The 20,213-nt window shown below is 58.2% G+C and overlaps 2 protein-coding genes across 7 annotated transcripts in view; one reads left to right on the top strand and one right to left on the bottom strand.

Moving 5' to 3' along the window:
* Window positions 1–6,145, top strand: part of PPFIA4 (PTPRF interacting protein alpha 4) — a 44,277-nt gene extending 38,132 nt beyond the window's left edge. For 4 of the 6 annotated variants that reach the window (XM_072028461.1, XM_072028460.1, XM_072028457.1 and 1 more), the window contains 8 exons: window positions 274–300; window positions 1,014–1,189; window positions 1,821–1,918; window positions 2,578–2,753; window positions 2,974–3,042; window positions 3,844–4,021; window positions 4,440–4,531; window positions 4,966–6,145. In XM_072028461.1, the coding sequence (XP_071884562.1) occupies window positions 274–300; window positions 1,014–1,189; window positions 1,821–1,918; window positions 2,578–2,753; window positions 2,974–3,042; window positions 3,844–4,021; window positions 4,440–4,498 (783 nt within the window). In that variant the 3' untranslated portion in view covers window positions 4,499–4,531; window positions 4,966–6,145. The remainder of the gene's footprint in view (window positions 1–273; window positions 301–1,013; window positions 1,190–1,820; window positions 1,919–2,577; window positions 2,754–2,973; window positions 3,043–3,843; window positions 4,022–4,439; window positions 4,532–4,965) is intronic. The other 2 variants (XM_072028462.1, XM_072028459.1) reach the window with 1 other exon arrangement.
* Window positions 6,146–6,954: 809 nt separating this feature from the next.
* Window positions 6,955–10,039, bottom strand: MYOG (myogenin). The gene is given in 3 exon segments (NM_001310376.1): window positions 6,955–7,076; window positions 7,801–7,882; window positions 9,560–10,039. Coding segments are annotated over 3 exon segments (684 nt in total).
* Between the last annotated feature and the right edge of the window lie 10,174 nt (window positions 10,040–20,213).

Below are 20,213 nucleotides of genomic sequence, written 5' to 3'. Positions count from 1 at the left end.
GACAGACGTATGAGCCCCAGGTCTGTGCCACCTCCAGCCCAAGACCTGTAGATAAAGCCCCATCCCACATCCTCCTTGCTTGCTTGAGAGCTGGGGTGAAGTTTGGGCCCCATGGGGCTGGGTGGTCCCCAGCACCCTGCTGGCAAGGCTGAGCCCCCCAGGCCCATCTGGGTCACGCAGTGCCAAGGGTCCCCTGCACTGGCACAGCGCTGCACAACTGGGAACTGACTTTACCTGTCCTTTCTGTTGACATGCTGCGTGTGGCATGCTTAGGACACAGAGGAAGGCAGCTGGGCACAGGTGAGGTCCCCGTTGCACTTTTTTTTTGGTGGGGTGGGCATGGGAGGGAGAGACGGACACCACGGGGCACCCAGGGAGTGAGCTTGGGGCAACGGAATTCAGCAAGTCCTGCTTGGAGCTGAGCCTGCACCTGGTGGTTACTCCTCTGAGCCACCTCTTGGGCATGGGACAGTCCTCCTGGGACCTCCCACCAAGCAGGGCCCTTCTCTCCTTCAAGCTGTGACTTTTTTCCTGGGCCATCCTCTGTAAGACGCAGTTCTGGTGTTAAAAATCCCCACCCAAGACTGACCAGCCACCCCAGGTGGGGTTTTGCTGCCCCAAACCAACCTTTTATCATTTTGAAATCATAAAACAGAAAGTCTGGCGATTTCTAAAAATCAGTTGGGAAAGCAATAAACTGTATTTCCTACTTAGTTGTTTCGACTTTCCTGAATGTGCTTTTTCCAGAAGAAGTTGGTCAGGAAATCCCTTGTGCTTGCCTCTTGGCTGCTGCCCTGTCTCTTTGGGGCACCATCAGGACAAGGACCATGGCCAACAGGACTGTTCCCTCCAGCTCCTTCAGTCCAAATTAGGGTTCATCTCCCCTGGCCCACGTTTAGTCCTCAGGACAGTGACCCCCAGGCTGCAGCACCGACCTGTCACCGCTCTCCTGGGATTGTCTGCAGCTCTACCAAGCCCTGGTTTCTCCCTAGTCTGTCCCTTCGCTTTCACAGACGCTGGCCTATGGGGACATGAACCATGAGTGGATTGGGAACGAGTGGCTGCCCAGCCTGGGCCTCCCGCAGTATCGCAGCTACTTCATGGAGTGTCTCGTCGATGCACGGATGCTGGACCACCTCACCAAGAAAGATCTCAGAGTGCACCTGAAGATGGTGGACAGCTTCCACCGGTGAGTGCCCTCCTTTGGGAGTGCTTTTTTTTGGGAGTCCTTTTGGCCCTTGGGGTGCAGTGCCTGCACGTGGAGCAGAGGATGGGGGAATTGGAGTGATTTCTCCCTGTTTCAGGCAAGCTCAGTGCTGAAGGATGGCACCTGGCACAGCTGGTGTGGGTAAAATAGCTCCTTCAGCAAAACTGGAGAGGAGCAAGCTTTCTTCTGGCTGTGGAACAAACCACAGACAAAAAAAAAAAAAAAAAAAAGAGCTCGTCCCATCTGATCCCCACCCTGTGTCTATGGGGGCTGCCAGGACCCTTCAGGCTGGAGCAGCCCCCATGGGCAGGTTGTCCCTTCTCTCCCCAGCCCCCAAGTACCATTGCTTGTATCGAGGTGCTCTCAGACAGGTAGAACAGGGCAAAACTGATGGAATGAGGGATTACGATGAAAGGGAGGGATGTTCCCCAGGTTCCGGCCAAGATTTTCCCTTTGAGCTGTGTCTGTGAGGACCTAGTGCTGCACCGAAGCATCCTTTGGGCACATGGAAAACGAGTGGGGAGGGGGGCTCCTCTGCAGGGTCCCTCCAAGGTGCCTGTCCCCGCGATTCTGAGCCCTCCTGAAGGCTGAGTGATGTCTTGTGTCCTTGCAGCACCAGCCTGCAGTACGGCATCATGTGCCTGAAGAGGCTCAACTACGACCGCAAAGAGCTCGAGAGGAGGCGAGAAGAGACCCAGCACGAAATCAAAGGTCAGCAGCCACGTACACCCCCCAGCTCTGGGAGGATTGATGGGAAAACTCCAGAGATGCCCAGCAATGATCCCTCTCCTGTATTTTTATCACAGCACTTGCCAAGGGAGAATTGGTATTTCTGAGCAATGCCCATGCCCGTAGGGCTGTTCTCCGTGGGGAACTTCCTTGCAGTGTTCCCCAACAGATTGCTCCAAGTACCTTTAAGCAGCTCACCCTGGTCAGGCACAAGGAAAGAGGAAGGTTGTCAAGACAGGAAAGATCTAGCCCGAGCTTCGGGTCAACTTCTGCCCCTTTCAGGACACTCCCCAGCTTGCTCAGCCTCCCCTTCTCCTTTGGATGTCCGGAGATTTCCCATGCATCTGGCTGCTGCTTAGATTACAACTCATTATTGATAATGCCCCTAATTAAACCAGCAACCCTGGGTTCTTAGGATTAATTTTCACAGTTGCTTTCTGCCTGTTATTTCAACGTTCAGTTTGGCAAATTGAAGCGAGCTGTTGCTGGCACTTGGGTATGTGGTGTTGATGCTGGCCCAAGAAGAATTGTCCTGGGATCAGCCTGGGGCTGTGGGGCAGGGTTCCAGGACATCGCCAGGTCCCAACATGACCCCGAGCACGGTCTGAGCTGCCCTGGGACATGGCCTTGCTCTTTTGCAGACGTGTTGGTGTGGACCAACGACCAGGTCATCCACTGGATCCAGTCCATCGGGCTTCGCGAGTACGCGAACAACCTCGTTGAGAGCGGGGTGCACGGGGCGCTGCTGGCCCTCGACGAAAACTTCGACCACAACAGCCTGGCGCTCGTCTTGCAAATCCCCACGCAGAACACGCAGGTAGGGGCAGCATCCCCAGGGTGTTGTGGAGGTGGGTGGTGGGCACGGGACGTGGCCGTGGTGTGACTCCAGCAGTGCCACCGACCCCGCCGTGCGCTGAGCAGAGCACTCGGGTGATGCACGGGCCTTTTCTCTGTCATTCTTAGGGTTTTCTGGGCTGGGGAGTTGTGCTGGGAACTGCTCCCATCGATGGGGAGCGTTCATTTGATGTTATTTTCAGGCTCGACAAGTGCTGGAGAGGGAGTTCAACAATCTGCTTGCATTGGGCACAGATCGGAGGCTGGATGATGTGAGTACCAAACTGCCCAGGCCCGAATTGTGCTGGGTGCCTGTTCTTGTTCAAGAAATAGGATTGACAGGGCCTCAGCTCTCTCCTGCCTTGTCCTGGGGAGTCAAGCAGTGCCTCATAGAATCTAGAGCAGTTCCATGACCAGTGGAATAATTCAAAACTAAATTATGTAAAATGTAAAACTGGTTGTGGAGGCAGACGAGGTAGGGTCTTGTGCATCTTTTCTAGTGCTTGGTGGGCTGAATTTGAAGAGGACCCAACTGGCTTTCCTTGCCAGCTGCTTTAATATTGCCTTATAGAGGCACAGATGTCCTGTGCATGACACATCTGTGGCTGGTAAAGCTGGTGGGTTGGAGATGCCCCATGATGCAGACAGAAAGCTGCTCGCATTGAGTCACTGAAGGTGGGAATTCATCTAGATCTGTCCTACATCCAGCTTCCTTGCATGAAGTGTGAGAGCAGGCCTGGTCAGGACGCTCCTTAGAGCATGGAAACAAGCAGGTTCCAGATGCCACCATCTGTACAAGGTTAGGTGCTTCTCTTTGGGTCTTTGCTGCGGCTCCCGTGGTGATGTATCCAGGGCATCTTTGCAGGCAGGGTGAAGAGAAGAGAGAGGCAAGCTGGCTCCTATGTGCTGAGCCCAATTTGATCACACACTTCTGCTCAGTTTGGGGTGGCCTCAGCATGCTGGCGTGCACTCAGTTAGGCGAAAGCAGTGCCAGGATCTCACAAGAGCTGAAGGTCCAGGCTGAAGGTCCTGCTGCCCAGGCTGCTGGGCTCAAACCCTCTCTTCCTTCCTAGGGTGACGACAAAACCTTCCGTCGAACCCCGTCCTGGCGAAAGCGCTTCCGCCCACGAGATGTTCACAGCATCAACATGCTCAGTGGCTCGGCCGAGACGCTGCCCGCCGGCTTCCGTGTCACCAGCCTGGTGCCCCTGCCACCCCCATCCGCCCCTGCCAAGAAAATGCCCCCAGAAGGTCGGTCACCCCCTTCCCCTCGGGTCCTCTACCACCACAGGAGCCAGTCTTGTCCATCTTTCTACCAGTGGCCAGCTTTCTACTAGTGGCTGAGGTCAAACTTCTCTCCCTTTTCCATCCCATGCCTGAAAGATGCAGTTCTCAGCTGGCCAAGGACAATAAAACCCGGGGCAAAATCCCAACAACTGACAGCCCCCAGATACAGCCAGCAGGGTGCTCGCTGCCCGAGAGCAAGGCAGGATGGCAAGTGGTAACTTTCCAAATACCCTAGAGCCTTGGGTGAAGGCCAGGCATACTTCTTCCTTTGCCTCGTGTAGCTTCAGCGCACAGATGCTGCCTAATAAACGTGTTGGTGGGAAGCCGAGGGCTAATTGGGGCAGTCACTAATTTCATGCTGTGCTCTTTGATTTGCTTCCAGTTGGTGCCTCTGGGTCGCCACGGCTGGAGACCTCCACGGTCCGGACGTACTCCTGCTGAGGGTCAGCGTGACGGGAACCAGCCCGGCCCTGGGTACGTGCGAGGAGGACCGAGGCCTCGGACCTGGGTGGGGACCAAGAGGGGAGCGGGAGGACACGGTGTCCCCCTCTGGTGCCACCCGGACAGGGTGTCTGCTGTCACCACAGTCTGCCTCGTCGTGGGGGTGTTTGGAGAGCTCAGCAGTGGGGGAACAGCTCACAGGACTCTGAGATGATGCAGAAGAGATGCTCAGCATCCTCAGCACATGCCAGTTGTCCAGTCCCTGGGGTCCCCAGGATACCACCCTAGATGTGGGGTCCCAGTGGGGTGAGGGAAGGAGAGTCTCCAGGGACCCTGCTGTGCCCCAGGGCACGGAGCTCCATGCCAGGAGCTTTCCTCACTGACTCTGGTTGGGTTTGTCTGCTTGTGGGTCCCCAGACAGAGGCACACCACTGTCCTCATGGAGTCTTTCCCACTTTCTTTCTCAGCACGTCCCCACTATCCGTTCAGCCACGTGCTGGCTGCCTTTCAGGACAAAGCCAGAGCCCAGCCTGCGCCTGTTCCTCGGCCCAAACCAACAGATGCCGCAGTGCTCCTGCCATGGACCGAAAAGGATGCTCTCCCTTCTGCTTGTGCACCCCGCTGCTTCCCCCAGCTCCCCGTGCCTCCCACCCGTGGCTTTTCTGCCCACCCCACGCTGCACCAGCCAGGCTAGAGGTGCACTCGCTGGGTGCCAGCTCCATCGCTGGTGGAAGTGTGCTGCAACCCATCGGAGATGCCCCAAAAGCGGGCTGCGATATTTGGGAACGTTTCTCCTGCCTGGTTCACGTTGCCAATATGCCACAGGCTGCTGCACCGGCACACCGGAGCTCCTCCAGGCATCAAGGACACTGCTGCCCACAGGGCTCGAAGCCGGGGAGGATTCAGGCTCGTCTTGGTGCGAAAATCCTGACGCTGGGGTGAATGGGCAAGGAGCTGCCCCCGGGACAGGACACAGGGGCTGAGGCCAGTGCCAGGGTGGGCGCCGCGCAGGATGGGGCAGGGACCGGCTGTCGTGGGGGCGAGGAGCGGGCAGTTGGGGCATTTTGGGGTGCTCACATGGCAGCTCTGCCAAGGGCTGCGTGGGGAAGGGCTGGACCACCCCATCCGGCTCGCTGCCAGCCAGGACGGTGCCAGGACCATCCCTGGGGACCGGGGAGACGCGACGAGGGCACCCGGCACCCCGGGACGTGCCCATCCCTTCCCTTCCAGGTGCAGAGGAGATGCTCTCCCCTCCTGCCCCCAGGCTACGGGCAGGGATCGATCCAGGAGGCTCTCAGCTCTTCCCATTTCTCCCCCGTAGGGTAGGATCTCTTCGTCTCCTCATGCCACGTTTGCCTTGTGTGGCCCCTATTTCTGATGTGATATTTATTGATGGCTGGAATGACCTATACTTATCATGTGCTGTCTGGAAGTGCAATATCTGAGAGGCTATACAGTCACGATGTCTTTTCGGTGTATTATTTGCCTAATACAGTATTAAATATTTTTTTAATTTGAAGAGTCGGTGAGCCCTTTATATCGATGCCCTATTTCTTTCGTCATATTATTGGTACTGCATGGACTCCAAACCCTGAATTGGGTCAGGAAAGGATGTATGTGTGTTCCAATAAACAGGATTTTAAAGCAGTGCTGGCTCGAGCCTTCTTTCTAGAGCCCAAATTAAAAAGATAATTAACGTTTGGAGACCAGAGTTAACATTACCTGCTCCCTGAGTGCTTTTGAGGTACAGGATTGAGTCCCAGTTGTAAGGCAGCAGACTCACTGGTCTGTACAGGGCTGATTTGAAGTGTGGGACACCCAGTTCCCATCACTGAGGTCCAAACGGAGCCCTAGGATTTTCTCATATGGAGAACCCCCTAACTGGGGGGGGGTTAGGAGAGCTTTGCACAACACGAAACAGCAGTAAAGGAGGCCCTGAGCAGTTCAAACAAGAATGCCTTTATTTAAAAAAAAAAAAATCCAAATAAGTTAGCAAAAATAATAATTAAAAAAAAAAAAAAACAACAAACAAATGGCAACTCCACACAGCGTTCAGTAGAAAAGCCGGCGAGGGCAGCCCGCGAGGTGCCAGCCGGAGAGAGACGTTGGTCAAAGAGCATCTTGGAAAAAAATGAGCAAGCGACCCCAGCACACGCGGTGGCCCCCAAGGAACGAATGCCCCCGGCCGGGGGGACGAAGCCGTGCCCGACGCTGGCTGTGGGGACCGGGGGCTGCTGCCAGCAGGGAGCTGTGGCACTGCCACAACCCCACCTCTGCCCCTTTTCTTTTTCCAGCTGGCGAGAGCTTTTGGCGAAGAGTGGGAAAGGAATTGAGTGGTTTCAGTGGTGTAGTCCACGGCGCCGGAGGGATAAATAGGATTTCCAGTGGCTGGACCCTTCCAGCATCTCATTCCCGCCCCGTTACCAGCTCGGAGAGCCGCCGGGGTTTGTGCCGGCTCAGTTTTGAACCTGCTCCTCCTGGAACGTCACGGCCACGTCCTCTACGGCGATGCTCTCCACGATGGAGGAGAGTGAGTGGAGGTTGCGGTCCTCTGCCGCCTCGTCAGGCAGGAGGTGATCTGTGAAAAGCAGGAGTGGCGTCTGCAGGGGGTGGCAGCGGGACAAGGACGGCTCCTGCTTGGTGTGCAGGGGACCCCGTTACCTCCCCACGTGGCCGCAGTGATTCGGGGACCTGCACCCAGCTCCCACCCTGAGGGCTGAGACCTTCCCCTGGAGATGGCAATGGGGAGTGAAATTTTTGGAAAACGTTTTGGTTTTATTTTGGAAAATGAGATTTAAGTTTTTGTCTTCTGGGGAAAAAAAAATATAATATAATAAAAAAAAAATGAAACAGGTGGATTTGGAAGGGGTTAACTGCAAAACTGAAAATAAAGCAGCAGCTGCACTGGGGACATGGGGAGGGCGAGGTGGTGCAGGGCGGCTATGGGCAGCCAAGCCACGGGACGGCAACAGAAAAAAAAAACCCTGGGGTCTGCAGCACCGAACTGCTGCCGTCCAGTTCCTCGGCTCATGGGGAGCCAACGTCCCATGGGATCAGGCAACGGGAGAAGCCTGAGTGAGCTCAGCACTGAGCCACGGCGGCGCTGGAGGATTTATGAGCCTCGGCGGGGCTCATCCCTCCCCGACAGCAGAAGTCTGCGGGGTGGGGAGAAGACAAGGCTCCTTTTGTCCTCCACCCCGAGCATCCCCCAGGGGAAGCTTTGGCTCGGTGACATCCCAGGGCTGTGGTGTCCCCCCCCAGCAAGGCTGTGGGACACAGGGACGAGGCAGGGAGGACCTTACCCGTGGGGTTGGTGCCAAACTCCAGCTGGGTGCTCCACTCGGGGCTGCAGGACGAGCTGCCGGACCCGCACTCGCTGGCTGCCTGCAAGGAGCCGAGGTGTTGGCCGTGGGGGTCTCGCCTCCAGCCCAGCCAAACCCCACCGGCTGCCCCCCGAAACACCCCGGGGTGCCCCCATCACAGCAGCACAATGCCCATGTGGGATGATGGGCACGGCCCTCCTCACCCTGCCTGCAAAGCAGAGGGTGGCATTTGGGGTCCCCGGAGACCCCTCAGTGCCAGATGCACCATTAGCCACTGTAAGGGTTAAAAAAAATATTGGGGGGCTCTGGACCAGTGTCCATCCTCTCAGTATAGGTTAAAAAAGTGTCTCTTTACCCAATAACTATGACAAAGGGGCTGGAAGCAGACGAACATCCTTGGGCAAAACAGCTTTTTGCTGAAAATCACCTAATCGAGTTAAATAAAAAATGTCACACGGGCTGGGCGCCCTCGGGCTGTCCCAAGGGGCTTTCTGGGGGCGATCTTTTTGCAGTTTGATTTGTGGACTTGGGGCTGTAAAGATTTCACAGAAAAGAGTTGACAGCCTGAAAAATGAGCGCGTTACCCAGCAAAGCTCAGAATTAATTTTGTGTGTGTGTGTGTGCGTCTTCATCTTTCAGTCTAGCAGCAGATGCTGGCCTGGGTTAAACTCGAAATGGGGTTTGTGGGAGCAACCCCCAGGACCCATCTGCTGTTTGTAGCAGCTCAGAAATGGAATCTGACCCTGGGAGGTGGCCATGCTCGGGCTAGGGGGGACAGGGAGGGCTTCACCTTGCCAGGACCACCCCATGGACACCCAGCACCACGGAGCTGAGCTGCCAAACCTCGCTGGTGAACCCCCAAACCTTGGGTCCCAGCTTGGTCTTGGCTGCTGACACAGCCAACTCGTTAATGGTTTGATTCATTTCCCACTAAAAAAATGGAAATTCTTAAGGATTTTTCTTTTTGCCCAGAATCCTGCATTTTGTGCTCAATATGCAGGAACCGCAGGCACATGTCCTGCTTTGGGCCCCTCCATCAGCAGGGACGTGGGGGCAGCCGACAAATCCAGCTAAATTAACCCCCCCACAAAAAAAATAGTTATCGATGTAATTGTAATCCCTATTTAGTCTAGATACCTGTACAATGTATATAATCTATATCTCCATATGTGCCAGCTGTAGCTGCCTCATCGATGTCCCTGCCTCTCACCTCTAACCACGCCACCTCTCTCTGTACCAGCCATACCTACACCGGCGGCTGTAGCTGGGCACTGCCATGCACAAAGCCTCAGCAGGAGGGAAGTGTGTGTGTGTGTGTGAGTGGGGAGGGGCACACTTTTATTCATTTTATTTTATTTTATTTTATTTTATTTTATTTTATTTTATTTTATTTTATTTTATTTTATTTTATTTTATTTTATTTTATTTTATTTTATTATTTTATTTTATTTATGTTCCTTTATTTTCCATTACCCTGTAATTATGCCTCCAGGCTCCCTCCCAAGCACCCACACCGTGCTCAGCGCAGCGCCCACCTCCAGCCCACCCTACCCCCGTTCCTACAACCGCAGCCCCCCTCCCTACAAAGGCAGCTCTCAGCCCCTTTGCCCTACACCACCCTGCGCTCCCCAACCTCACACAGGGTCCCGCTCCTGCCCTGCCAGCACCCCGCAGCCTCCACCCAAGGTCCCCCCAACGCCACCAGCCCCGATCCCGGGGAGGGGGTCTCGGCACTCACGGCGGGCTGGGGGCCGGCGGGGCGGTAGCGCAGGTCCCTCTGCTCCCTCTCCTGCTGGTTGAGGGTGCTGAGCAGGCTCTGCAGCCGCTCGATGTACTGGATGGCGCTGCGCAGGATCTCCACCTTGGGCAGCCGCTGGTTGGGGTTGAGCAGGGTGCTGCGCTTCAGCGCCTCGAAGGCTTCGTTCACCTTCTTCAGCCGCCGCTTCTCCCGCAGCGTGGCCGCCCGCCGCCGGTCGATGGACACCGTCTTGCGCTTGCAGATCTTACAAGCCCAGGGCAGGCATTGCCCGGGGCAGTGCTCGGCCAGGGATGAGTCCTTTTCCTCCAAAGCCACCCTGCTTTCGGGGCACAGGGCCACCTCGGGCCGCTCGGGGAACGCCGCCGGCTCATAGCCCTGCAGGCGAGAGCCCAAGAAGTTTTCCCCGTCGTAAAACCTCTGGTCCGGGAAAAAGTAAGGGTTGGTCTCGAAGAGCTCCATGGGGGGGGACGTGCGTGCGGCTCGGGGACGGCTGCTCCGTCTCCCCACGCCAACTGCTTGGTGCCATTTAAACCCCGGCGCTGGCATTAAATCACGGAGATAAATATAGCGGACCTAAAAAGGAAACCTGAGCCCACCCTAAGCTGCTTCCTCGCATCAAAACTTGTCCGTCTGCGGTCGTGCGCTCGCCCTCCCCGCGGGGATTACGCTGCCCTAGGGGGGAGCTGGCACAACGGGAAGGGAGGGCGGCTCGGCAAACGGGGGCTTTGTTTGCCCCACCGCGGGTGGCACCGGGGCTGGTGGGTGGCTGCCAGCTCCGTCCCGCATTCCGGTGTCATCTGGTCCCTTCAGTTATGGGGTGGCCGGGGTGGGGGCAGCCTCGTGGCCAGCACCCGCACCCCTTCGTGGCCACCCCGTGGCACCCCAGGGTCTGCGCCATCGCCGCGGGCAGAGCCCAGCGCCCCTCAGCTTCTCCCCATCGCTGCCCCGTGCCCCCCGTGTCGCCCACCAGCCTTTAGGCCTGGTCCTGCTTCTGCTGAAGCCGTGGGGAGTTGGAGGAATCCAGCCCTGAGCGGGGCAGTTCCCACCTTCCCCGTGGGGAAACTGAGGCACGGTGATGGGCTTTGCGTGACCAAGAGCAGGGCACTGGGTTTTAACCCTTCCCCAGCCCTCCCAGGACTCCAGCAGCATCTCCCCAGCTTTGTCTATAATCCAGAGGGTATTTTTTTTTTTTTTTTTCCACTGGGAACGTCAGAAACCATCTCCCACCTCCTCCTATTCCTGCTCCGGGCCAGATTCCAGCCGAGGGATCGGTCAGTGGAAAGAATGTCAGCCAAGAGCGGGGCCGACCCTGCTGGGATTTTCCTTCCCCAAATCCCCCTCCCCGGGGAGGCGCATTCCCCGCGCCCACCCACCGGCGCTCTGGCTGACTTTGGGTTCATTTCTACTCATTTTGGGGCCCGCCATAGTGCTCTCCTCCCAGAGGACATCCCATTGCCATCAGGGGCAGTGATTTCTTCATGGCCAGGAGCCCTGAAACATCCCCAAACCCTGCTGTCAGCTCTCTCGGGCTCTCAGCACTGGGAAATCACCGTCCCCACATTTTTACCACCTAGAAAATATTTGAGGTTGTAACAGCAGGGGCTGCAGCCCTGGGTCCAGCACAGACCCTGAGCTCCCCAAGCTGTCAAAACCCTTAAATACTCGAGAAGGAAAGCAATCGGGTCACTGGGTTGGCCCCTGTATGAGGCAAAATTATTAAAACGGTTCTAAAGAGACAGGATTCATCCCTGAGAGCCTGCGGTGTCTGGCACAAGCTGTTAGGAGGGAAGAACCCAAACCAGGCTGAGGAGCAGAGAGCCTCGCTCGTGGGGACCTGTGCTGGGGGCACCTGCTGATGGGCACAGCCCCGGTGAGCTCCTGGGCGAGGGACACCAAAGGGACCAGCCCGACTCTACGTTTTTTAATTGCCAGAGTGCGTTTGGAGGACGAGGACAGCGGCGGTGACACAGCCAGCCCCGCTGGGCACGTGGCAGGGCCGTGCAGCAGCCCGGCCAAGCATTTCGCACTTCATAAAACAGGGCCAGCAGCGCTGCAGCCGGCGGCGGGGCTTTCCCAGCAGGGAGAGGTGGGGACGAGGCAGCCCCCACGGGACACCAGGGTCACCGAAACCCCCCGGCAGGAGAGCCAGGAGGCAGCCTGTGGGCACCCAGCCCTGGGGAGGGGGACAAAAAATGGTGTCACCTGCGATGGGCACGGTGCTGGGGGGTCAGCCCGAGCACCCACATTCACCCCAGCTCTTTTAGGGCCCCCATCCAGGCTGTCACCAACACGGGGACCTGCCCGTGGTGCTGCTCCTCCATCCCAGGTGCTCTTTGGATGCTCTTTGCCAAGGGTCCCCCTCGTCCTGGGCGCAGTGTGGGGGCACAGTGCAGTGTCCAGCAGGCTCATGCACCCCCATGGATGGACACATGGCCACCATCCCCTCCCTTAGCCCCACAAGGGACCCCAGGGGGCTCCCATCACAGCCCCCAGCACCCCCAGCTCCCTGCGTACGGCCCCAAAACCGGGCTGCGGGCTGCACCCCGGGTAATTCGGAGCCGTCGGGGGCTTAGGGCTCTGCTGCCGGCTGTCAGGTTAGCCCGTGATGGATGGCGGCGGCTGGGACGCACACAAAGGCCAGGCTGTGTGCGCGCCGGGCAGAACGTGCTGCGATCCGTCACGGGGTGACCTTCCCCGGCTGGCAGAGGAGGGGGCCCCCGGCCTCGCGGGGACGGCTCACCCCGGCACCGCAGCCACGAGGCTCGGGCTAAAAATACCTCCCCATTGAGAAAATCTCCGTGAGCAGGGCTCGAGTTTGCTGCTTCCCCAGCTGGGGAGAGGTGCCCGGGGGCTGTTTTGCTGTCCCACCACGGCTAAAGGTCCCGGTGTGCTTTTATTTTTTGAAGCCCCTAAGCACGGCGCGGCGTGGTGCACGTCCCCGCACTGGTGGTAGGGTTGGCACCGGGGGGCTCCTTCCATTGGAACAGGCAAAAAGGTTCCCTGGTTTTAGGGGATGTCAAAGCTGGAGGCAGCTCCCAACTGATGGGGAAAAAAGGCAGAGGGCAGCAGAGCAGAGAGCACCCCGCTGTGCCACGAGGAGTCCTGCCCCGCGAAGGGCTCTCACCAAAAGGCCACCCCCATGGGCCCGACCTCCCCATGGCCCCCCGGCACCCCGCATCCCCTCTTGCTTTCCAGGCTTGCCGATTTCCCTTCCTGCGGCCGTGACAAGTCGTAACATATTTGGGAGCAGCTGCAGGCGGCGGGGAGATGCTTGGCTTGCTCCCCGCTCCCGGCCGAGGAATGCAGCGCAGACCTCTCCTCCGACACCCGGGATTTCCGACGTGCCTGCTCGCCGGAGATTTGGGATGGCGACAGCTGCTTGGCCGGGATGGGGCCGCGGCACTGCCTGCCCCTTTGGCCCCATCCCCGAGAGTCGGTGGCTTTGCAGAGCCACGTCTCGGCCTGCTGGGGATTTGGGACCTGGTCCTATTCGGCCCATGGGGACGGTGTCCTGCTGCCTGTCCCCATTTGGGATGGGAGCAGCGGTGGCAGGACCTCCCTCACCCCAAGGGGTCAGCTCACCCAGCTTGGGCTCACCGATGTGCTGGGAGGTGATGGGATGGGGCTGCTCGTGCCCACATGGTGCTCAGCATCCTTGCCTCCCCTCCCCTGCCAGCCCCGCAGGCTCCGTGCCTCAGTTTCCCCCTCAGGAAATCAGATATTGATACCTCTGGAAGTATAAAGCCCAGCAGGAGCCCCCCCAACCCCCCAGCCTGTAGGATCCCAGCCCAGGGACCACACTGGGTGCCCTCACCCCCTCACTGCGCAATTCTCTGCCCCACTGCCAGCCCCAAATCTCCTGCATTTCTGCCCCTCTGTGCTCCTCCCTTGCTCCGTGACCCCACAACCTGGACGTGGCCCTATCCATTCCCAGCCCCCAGCCCTAAATTGCAGCAGGATGGAGCCCCCCCAGTAGATCCCCGACCAGGGAACCCCATGCAACTTCTCACAGGACCCCCCCCCCTTATCCTAGGGACATCTCCAGCACATGAGAGCAGCTCCTCCAGGGTCCGGGGTTGTCAACAAGGCGCTGATTTTATGGGGCGGGGGCTCTGGCTGGGCGAGCAGGAGGACAGGTGGGGGTTTGGAGGAAGCCCCATGAATGCGAGGGATTCAGCAGGGACATATGGTGGCCACCCGACCCCCCGGCAGGGACAGCTGTCTGGGGCAGGGGATGGCGCACGGCCACGGGGACAGGCGCTGGGGACAGCAGCGTCCCTTGGCAGGGGAGCATGGGGGGGTCCCACGGCGGGGTGACCATTGAGATATCCCCATCCTGGGCACGTTCCCAGCATGGCACGAGTGGCCCCCACCCCATGGGGGATGATGCTGTGGGGTCGGGGTCTGGGCTGGGATTTGGGGCCGTGTCTCCCCGCTGCATTTTCCTGCCCCAGCTCCATGGGGCGCACAAAAAGGGGCGACCCCCCCCCTAATACACCACGGGGACAACTCAGAGAGCCGGGGGAGGGAGGGCAGTGCGCATTTCCTCATTTTGGGATATGGTGGAAAGGGAGAGGGGTTGGTGCCCCCCCCCCCAGTGACATGCCAGCGGTGATGCCCCACGACCCAGCCCTTCCGCAGGGGCCTCACCCTACAAATTCCCGTCCCGGGGAGGCTCCCTGCTGTGTGCTCCCTGCCTGCCCCCCCCCCCCGGGCTGGTTTTCCCCCTTCCCGGGGAGGGGGGGGGGGAATGCATCCGACACCCCCGGTCCCTCTTGCATGCTCAGCTGTCGGTGTCAGGCCCGGTCAAGCTGCTGCTGGGAAGAGGATGGGGAGCTGTGGGTTTTGCTTTAGAAATTGGGTATATTTAATCAGGGAGGGGGGGGGGGGGGATCCCCGCATCTCTGCAGGGGGGGCGAGCTCCTTCCAGTATATCTAAACCACTAAGAAAAGTCAACTCCTGGTTCCCTATGGGCAAAAATGCATTTTATTTTATTATTTTATTTTATTTTATTTTATTTTATTTTATTTTATTTTATTTTATTTTATTTTATTTTATTTTATTTTATTGTTTTATTTTATTTTATTTTATTTTATTTTATTTTATTTTATTTTATTTTATTTTATTTTATTTTATTTTTATTTTTATTTTTTTTTGTGCAGATTTGCTGAACCCGGACTGCTGCAGACCGACGGGAGGGGGCACCAGAAGCCCGGTTATCCGCACACCGCGGCAGGGACCCAGAGCGGTCCGACCCCTCCTGAATCCCCCTTTTTTTTTTTTTAAAGGGAATACCCCCCCACCCCCCCATACACACCTCCCTCCCCAGGACCCGGGGTGCAAACCCCTCGTCCCCGTGCTGAGAGGGGGAACCGGGACCTGGGAGTCCCTGGGGGGATCAGCCCTGGGGTCCGGCTCGGATGAGCCCAGCTATTCATTTCTCACCCCCCCAAGGGAGAAAAATCTCGACGTTTGTTTTTTCCCGCGGCGTAATGACCCCAGCAGGTGCTTTTCCTGCCCAGGGAGCTGAAAATAGCGCCCGGGGTTTGGCTTCCTCCAGTTCCTGCACCCCTCCCAGGGCCCCGCTCCTCTTTTGGGTCAAAACATCCCAATCCAGGGAGGGGAGGCTCGGGGGAAGCGGGGGGACTTCCCGGAAAGCCTTTCCTTTGAGTTTTTTGTGCTTGGCTGGAGGTGAAACCGTCCTGGGAGAGGAATTTTTGTCCTAAGCTCCACGAGCTCCTCTTGCCCTCGGGTCTCTCCTGGAGTCATCTCAGCGTCCACCCCATCAGGAGGGGCAGGAACGTGCCTTGAGGGGGCTGAAACCTTTTATTTCTCCTGCAGGAGCTGTGTCCTCTGCCCCCACTCATGCCCAGGGTCCGTGTCACATCTGCTCCCTTTGGCCCCATCGCCTTTGTTGCTTTGAAGGGGAGAAATAGTTTAGGGGAGAGGGGGAGCTGAAATGCTCAGCCACCATCCCATCCCATCCCATCCCATCCCATCCCATCCCATCCCATCCCATCCCATCCCATCCCATCCCATCCCATCCCACCCCTCCTCAGCCTTTCCATGAAGCCAACGCCTGCATCCCCCCTCACCCCTTCTCTGCCCTCCAAGACCTATGAGAGCAGTTGGGGTCCCTCAGCACCCCAAGAGCTTCAATAGGAGCCAGATAGCTCGGACCCTTTGTCCCCTGTGGCACTGAAAGGCCACCCTTGGCACCCCAAATCTGCATCACTCCCTTCATGGCAAGGACTGAGCACCGGGGCCACGGAGGTGGCAGCGGGTCCTGGGCATCGCTGTGGCCATTTGCCACGTCCTGGGGCACCAAACCAGTGGGGTGATCCCCAGGCCGATCCCTGCACCCCAAACCCTCCCAGCCCAGGGGAGGAAAGGCAGGAGAAGCCCCCGGGGATTTCTGGCAGCCAGCTGTGGGAACGTCCCTCCCGAACTTGCCGGTGTTGTTCGGCGCAATGCAAAAATCACATGTCCCGCGGCAGCGGCAGCGCTGCTCGCTCCTCAGGAGCCGTCCCCCGGGGACGGGGGCTTGGACGCTGTTTTTTCTGGCCTTCAGACATTTTGGGTAACGTTTGCGTTGCTCTGGGACCATGGGGAACAGATCCCAGCTGGAAGAGGAGAGGGATCCGGGCAGAAGATGCATCCCCTGCGCTGATAAGGAATTTTCCACATCTTTGAAAGGAATCTGTAGGTTTAAGCACATGGGAAGGATCTGAGCGGCCTTTCCTGCAGTATAGGGGAGGTAGCCAACGAGTTTCTGTCCTGATTTCAGTTCTGGAAATAGCACAACTCCACGAAACCTTTCGGTTTGGGGAGGTTCAAAGGAAACAGCGCTGGCGGCAGCAGCTCCTCCGCAGGGCTCGCGGCCGGCGCCGCCTCCTGAGCCTGAGCGGGGTGGAAGAGGAGATCCCGTGCTGTGGGGTGGTGATGGGGCTGGGGTCTGCAAGTGTCTGAGCAGGGGAAAAGCCCTGCTACCGAAATCAAGAGCTGCCCAGCCAGCTGAGAGAGATGCAAGTGGCAGCTGGAAGCTGAAGCCGGAGGATTTCAAAATAGAAATAGAGGGCAGATTTCTAAGGGCAGAAACACAAAATTTGGGAGCAGCAGCCGTGGGGATGGGACCTTCCTGAGGGGCTGTCCACGCATACTTATCCCGAAATACTTATCCCCTCCCTAGTATTTCCCCCAAGATTGATCAGAAAGTGATCACACCATCCTGGGGGGCCCATTAGGAGACGAGATTTCAGCCCCTCGTTCATCTTTTGTAGCAAAGCAAGACTTGCAGAGGCCACGTTTTTCTTTTTATGCTTTCCTCCTTTTTTTTTCTTCTTTTCTTTTCTCTTCTGGGAAGCTGTGGTTCTGCCAACTCTTTGCCCCGGAGCGAGCTGTCATCGCTGCCTGCACCGCAGCGCTCACACCCCCAGCTCCTCCTCTCCGGGCACGGCTCAGCAAGCACCATCCTGCCCCGACACGGGCCGCTTCGAGTGAAAAGAGGAGCTCTTCCTACAGCTCCCGGCTCGCTCGAGGGCTGGCCACGGAGGCCAAAGGGGTTTTGCAGTCCTCTGACTTACGGCAGTGGAAATATTTAACCCCCTTCCGCGCTGCTCGTGATGCTGAGCCTGCTGGAAAGGGTGCGCAGGAATAGCTCTTGGCTGGTGGCCTGGCCCGATAACGCTCAAGGGGCTCCCTGGGGATTAAAATAGGTCCTGCACGTGGTGGGGGAGATACGGCGGCGAGGAGGCAAAGGGCCTGGGATGGGGTGCAGGCAGGGCCAGCGAGCCGGCAGACCTCTGCTCTACCCCACTGTCGTGCCAAGGGCACCACTGGCGGAGAGCTCGACGGGTTTTGGCACTTCGGGACTTGTTTTCCCTTCCATCGGGTGATGTCTCAGCAGTTTCTCCTGCCAGGTTCAGGCTGGTGCCGGGAAAGCACAAAAAAAAAACCCTGTGAGCATCCTCCTGGCTCCCAGCAATAGGGATCTGTGCGCCCCAGCTCCCCAGCCCCGCTGCCAACCCCCTGTAAAACGGGCTGCGGGGCTGAGATGTGCCTGGTGGGAAGCGTCAGTCCCCGGGGAAGCAGCCGTCCCTCCGTCCGTCCTGCAGGGCCGGGTGCTTCCCAGCAAAATCTGGGAGTCCCGTGAATCGGTGGCAAGCTCAGCTTCTGTAGGCAAAAACGAGCCTTTGCAGTGTAAAAAAGAGCTTGAAAATGTGGCCGGCGCATGACCTTCCCACTCCAGATCCCAAACAAAAACGAAGGGACTTCATACTTGGAATTGTCTCCCGGGAATTCTCTCTAAGCGATGTCACAGCTGTTGAGCATCTGCTGCAAGTCCCGAGCGCTGCTGGGGATCAACGCCCTGTGAGGCCCCCAGACGGCTTCCTGGGGCCGTGCACCCCATCAGACGGCATTAAAATAGGGGACGAGCCCGGGAACAGCCCCGTGTCCCCAGCAAAATCCCACCAGGGCCCTGTGTCACACGGGGACGGGTGACCCTGGGGCAGGCGCTATGGGCGAGCATCAATCTGCGGCACCTCGGCACGGTGGAGGCACCTTTGGAAAAGTTTTGGTTGTTCCCTTTGTTTGCTTCTTCTTTTTCTCCCTGTGCCAGCCTGTCCGGACCCACCGGACCATGGCATTTGGGGTCATCCTAATTAATATCTCACGGAGACGTCATCCCACCGAGCACACAGCCCTGTGCTGCTGGCACCGGCCACGCTCCTGATTAACTTCCCTAATTAAGAGGCCCCTTTCCATGACCAGAAGGCCTCTGGGCTAGCTCCCAGAATTGAAGAGGCAGAGAAAACCTCAACACCTCCTGCGCTGAGCACCCACGATGGCAGCTCGGGGCTGCTCTTCCCGCAGGGAAAGCGAGGCAGGAGGGGATCCGCAGAGAAGCGGTGGGAGGAGAGGAGCTCCCCACGCCCCAACTCGCCTCCTGGGTGCTGCTCCGGCACGCCAAGCCCGCTGTGCATCCCCTCCCATGGCAGACCAGGTTTGGACCTGTCCCCACAAGCCACACCGTGCCTGTGTCACCTCTTTGCCCTCGTCCCACCTCGCTGTCTCTGCGGGCATTTGCCCAGAGTGGCCTCATCCAACGCTTCCTCCGGCTTATCACGCCCCATCGCATCGCTTGGTTTTCTCCTTCCAAACCCCAGCAAGAGCCTGGAAGACCTTGGACAACCTGCTGGGAACCTGATGTTCCCCACAAAATTGCATTTCGTGGTTTTTGAAGGAGCCTCCAACACAAGCCCCAGCCCGGTTTCCGGAGGGCGACCTGGAAAGGACGAGCAGCTGACGCCACGTCCGCCGCGAGCGGGCTCTGCAAAGCCACCTGCAACAGCCAGCGACCACATTTGCTCATTCAATATTTGCAGCCTTTGCCAAAGCCCTGAGAAATTTTCCTCGGGCTGGCAGGAGAGCTCTTACCCACCTCCCTTTGGCGCGCTCCCAGCCATGCGGCTCATTTTTGGCACAATCTGGGCTTTTTTAGGGGCGCTGCTAAGATTAGGTATGCCGGGGCGCAAATCCGGGGAGGGAGAGCAAACTGCCAATTCACTTAGGAAAAGGAGTGGTTTTTAATCGCAGTGTTTGGGGGATTTGCATACAATTAGGCCGGGACTTGCCCGCATTTGCTTCCGCATTTCACTCCCGTGATGAACCTGCCGGTTTTCCTGCTCTGCTCCCAGCCAGGGGCTGATTGCAAGGACGTTCACCCTGGGACACCGGGGGGCTCGGGGGCTTGGGGCTCCCCGGGGATGCCCCGGCTGCTCCCAGCACCTCGCAGAGCCCAGTGCTGGCTGTGATAACCAGGGGATCCCCTGGGTGCTGCCCTGCTCCATGATCCATGTGCAGGGGGACCCTTTGGCGCTGGATGGGGCCAGGCACCAGGCGGGTCTGTCCCACGTCACCTCTGGCTGCAGGCTGAGCCCCGCAGTGGGATAACGGCTTCCTCCCGGCGGCAGAGGATGTGCGAGGAGAGATGCGCAGCGAGACGCAGCCTCCCATAAATAGCACAGTGTTTATGTGAACTCGCCATCCCCGGTTTATTTTTCTCCCTGCAGAGCAAACAGATCTTTTAAATCCATATAAGCTCTCCTTGCCCTGCCGCTGGCACAGATAAAGTGTCAGAGGTGGCACATCACCGTGGTCCCCGGATGGCCACCGAGTGCTTGACCCCAAACCTGGGCCAGCTGCCCCGTTGGTGGTGGTGAGGGAGAAGCCCCTGGGCCACCAGCTGATGGAGGGGTCCAGAACTGGGTTTGTGATGTCCCCACAACCGTCCCCAACCCCACCTGGGCTCTGCAGGCTCGGATGGAGGAGAAGGTCATGGGTCAGCCCTGAGGGACAGCTCCAGGCACGGGGACACCTCTCACCAAGGTAGAGCAGAGCAGCAGGGGACACATCCAGCCCCACGTCCCACCAGAGGAGGGACAAAGGGTGGGGAGAGGCTCGGGTGGGTTTGGGGACAGTCCCACTGCCCCGAACCCGAGCTCACAGCCGGTCCCAGTCCCTGCAGCACTCTGATAAACCAGCCCAGCTCGCTTGCCCTCTGCCCTTCCCACTGTTGGGAGGGTGCGCAGCCCCCAGCACCCTTGGGTGCCCCTCTGAGGGTGCCCTGGG

This window comes from Anas platyrhynchos, chromosome 27, assembly GCF_047663525.1.
Source record: "Anas platyrhynchos isolate ZD024472 breed Pekin duck chromosome 27, IASCAAS_PekinDuck_T2T, whole genome shotgun sequence".
Classification (NCBI taxonomy): domain Eukaryota; kingdom Metazoa; phylum Chordata; class Aves; order Anseriformes; family Anatidae; genus Anas; species Anas platyrhynchos.
The sequence above is the reverse complement of the archived record's forward strand: the minus strand, read 5'-3'. Positions and strand labels throughout refer to the sequence as shown.